Source organism: Otolemur garnettii, unplaced genomic scaffold (genome assembly GCF_000181295.1).
Source record: "Otolemur garnettii isolate 467f Iridium unplaced genomic scaffold, OtoGar3 scaffold00245, whole genome shotgun sequence".
In the NCBI taxonomy this organism is placed as follows: Eukaryota; Metazoa; Chordata; class Mammalia; order Primates; family Galagidae; genus Otolemur; species Otolemur garnettii.
In genome coordinates, this window is record NW_003852640.1 from 659,232 (window position 1) to 662,287 (window position 3,056).

At 51.7% G+C, this 3,056-nt stretch overlaps 1 protein-coding gene across 9 annotated transcripts in view; it reads right to left on the minus strand.

The window, feature by feature from the left end:
* The window catches only part of MROH1 (maestro heat like repeat family member 1), a 70,035-nt gene that overhangs the window by 27,916 nt on the left and 39,063 nt on the right, over positions 1-3,056 (minus strand). For all 9 annotated transcript variants that reach the window (XM_012813090.2, XM_023508367.1, XM_023508368.1 and 6 more), the window contains one exon: positions 1,646-1,768. In XM_012813090.2, coding sequence (XP_012668544.1) covers positions 1,646-1,768 — 123 coding nt within the window. The remainder of the gene's footprint in view (positions 1-1,645; positions 1,769-3,056) is intronic.

A 3,056-nucleotide genomic window follows, 5' to 3' on the forward strand; every position in this document is an offset into this window, starting at 1 on the left:
AAAAAAAAAAAAAAAAGGATAAAGTCAGAGGACTTACACTTCCCAATTTCAAAATTTACTGTGAAGCTACAAGTGATCTTGGCAGGGTGGAGCTGGCCTTACGTGAAAGGGCAGATGGAGCAGGAAAGGGCGACCCTGGGCTGCCTCTAGGGACTTGGCTTTTTAAATTTCTTAATTGTGACAAAATACACATATAATTTACCACTTTAGCCATTTTATTTATTTATTTATTCATAGACAGAGTGTGACTTCGTTGCCCTTGGTAGAGTGCCGTGTGTCATAGCTCATAGCAACTTCAAACTCTGGGCTTAAGTGATTCTCTTGCCTCAGCCTCCCAAGTAGCTGAGACTACAGGTGCCTGTCACAACACCCGGCTATTTATTTTTAAGAGACGGGGTCTCACTCTTGCTTAGGCTGGTCTTGAGATAACCTCAGGCAATCCACCCGTTTCAGCCTCCCAAAGTAAAGTAAAAGGCCTGGCCCACTTTAGCCATTTAAAAGTGTATAGTCTGGTGGCACTGACCACATTCACACTCTGTGCAACTGTCACCATCGCCTGTCTCCAGAACTTTTCCATGTTCCCAAACAGAAACTCTATCCCCATTAAACACAAGCTCATGATTCCCTCCTCTCCCAGCCCTGTCTACCTTCTCTCTCTTTGAATTTCACCACTTCAGGTACTTCACATAGTGGGGTCTCACAGTATTTGTCTTTTTGTGACCGGCTTACCTTCCTCACCACAGTGCCCTCCACACTTGCCATGCTGAAGCATGTGTCAGAATGCCTATCCGTTTCAAGGATGAATAGCACATACCACATTTTGTGTTCCCACTAATTACTCCATGGACATTTGTGATGCTTGACTTGGGGCTAACTTGAATATAATGTTGCTATGAACATGGGTGTACCAATATCTCTTTGAGACTCTGCTTTCAATTCTAATATTAAAATAAATCTTTAAATCTAAAACGTTTAGTATCAATAGTCTAGAAGAGGGGTCCTGGCTCTCTCCATTTCTAATAACACACGATGCTGCCCTGAAGACATCACTGGTAAGTGGACCTCCTGAGGATATGGCAGGGGCAGCCACAGCCTCCTGGCCAAGGGCCTGCACTCCTGGGAACGGCAGAGTCACAGCACACCCACCCAGCCTCCCGCATTCCACTGCAGCAAGACAAATGCAGACGTGCCACTTGGCAGCACAGTGACGGGCAGCACAGTGGCGGCACAGGAGTACATGGAGCCACATCTCTGTTCTGAGCTGTCTCTGCAGACAGGTGGGCTCCACTGACTAAAGGAAGCCAGGCCCAGGGCCAGAGGGGCACCTGCTCCTGCTTCTTATGGCTTATTCTTGCTCTATTCTACCTCACTCTCCTTCAATAAGAAATTGGCATTTGTTTAGAAGCTTTTAAAATTAAAAATTCCCAAAGCAAGCCAAGTCTCTATCCTCTGCCTCTGTGTGCTAAAGTATGGGAGCTGCAGAGCAACTGTGTGTGGTGCAGAGACCCTCTCAGAGGCCATAGGCAGCCTCAATGTGCAGACCTAGGTCACGTGTTGACCTGTGCCAGGCCAGCAGCTCCTATGACATAGGCCTGACAGGAGCCAGGGCGATGTTGCCCAGAACCAGGTGGGGTGTAGCCCTTACCTCCTGCTCAGGAGGTAGTGCGCACTGTTGCACCAAGTACTCGACCATCACCTCACCTCCGGGCTGCTCCAGGTAGCCGTGGTGCGCCATGGCACTGATCACCTGCACCACAGCCCGCTTCACCTGCCAGAAACACGGACAGGTCAGAAAGAGACCACTGACACAGACCACCATCCCAGACCAGTGCAGGCAGAACTGCACTCCTGCCCACCCACTAGGCCCACACCCATACCCACCGCTAAGTGCACACCTGGGCCTGCACCCCTCACCTACACTTGCACCTGTATCTGCACCTGTCTTCTTGGGCCCTTGGCTTCAAGGAGGCTGTTCTAGCTCCTGACAACAGACCTTGTGTGTGTGTTCAAGTCTGCAGGGGCGTCTTTTCCTCCCATCACCCCAGTACCTCTCGCCTCCCCCAAACACTCACTGCCCGGCCCTCAGAAACCTCTTCTATTCACTTGTCCCTTCCTCTGTCCACTTGCATCTGGCTTCACTCCAACTCTATGAGGGCAGCTGTGCTGAAGGCCCTGCAGTAAAGCCCCTGTGCCCAGCCTCTTGATGCTGGCTGCTGTACCTCCTGGGCTCCCTCCTAGCTCCTGTGCAGCCCCCAAACACCCACTGGGAAGGGCTGTCACCATGGCTGCCTGCCCCTCTAGGTGACAGCTTATTGCTCCAACAGCCCAGGAAGCTCTGCACCGAGTGAATAGCCTTGTCCAGTATCTCCACCTGGCCCTAAAAAGCATGGCCAGTCCAATGTGACTGAAAACAGCCACTCCTGGCCCCATGTTGCATCTCCCTCGGGAACTTCCTCCCCTGCAGTGACAGCTCTGCTGCTGCAGACCTCAGATCTGACGTCACTCCCCAGACCCTGCTCATGTCCTCTCAATGACGTATGTGTGTCTAGAATGGCTCTCGGGGGAACAAGGTGGATCTGAAGGAGGGGCAAGCCACTTGGTGTGTCAGCTGTCACACAGCTGGGCCCTTGGGAGAACCTGAAGGACCCAATTGGGCTTGTGAGGCAGAATATCCCTGATAAGAGAAGAGGTTTGTGGGCAGTGTAGAGGATCCTGCAATAGATGTGAGTTGGGTCCATTTTAGTAGCTTCTAAATAAACATGAAGAAACTCTCACAGAAGGTTCCTAAGTGGAGCCCCAGGATCAGCACAAAGGCTGGGACAGGCCCCAGAAAGAGCCAGTGGCCCCTGGCTAACCTACTATAGAGTTAAGGACCCACTTTGCCCAGTGAAGGGCCCAGCCTCTGCCCTCAGTGCCTGTGAAGTCATCACTACAGCCCAGAATGTTCTGCCTTATAAGAATGTCTTTGGGCTCGGCGCCTATAGCTCAACCGGCTAAGGCGCCAGCCACGTACACCTAAGGTGGCGGGTTCGAATCCCCAGCCCGGACCCGCCAAA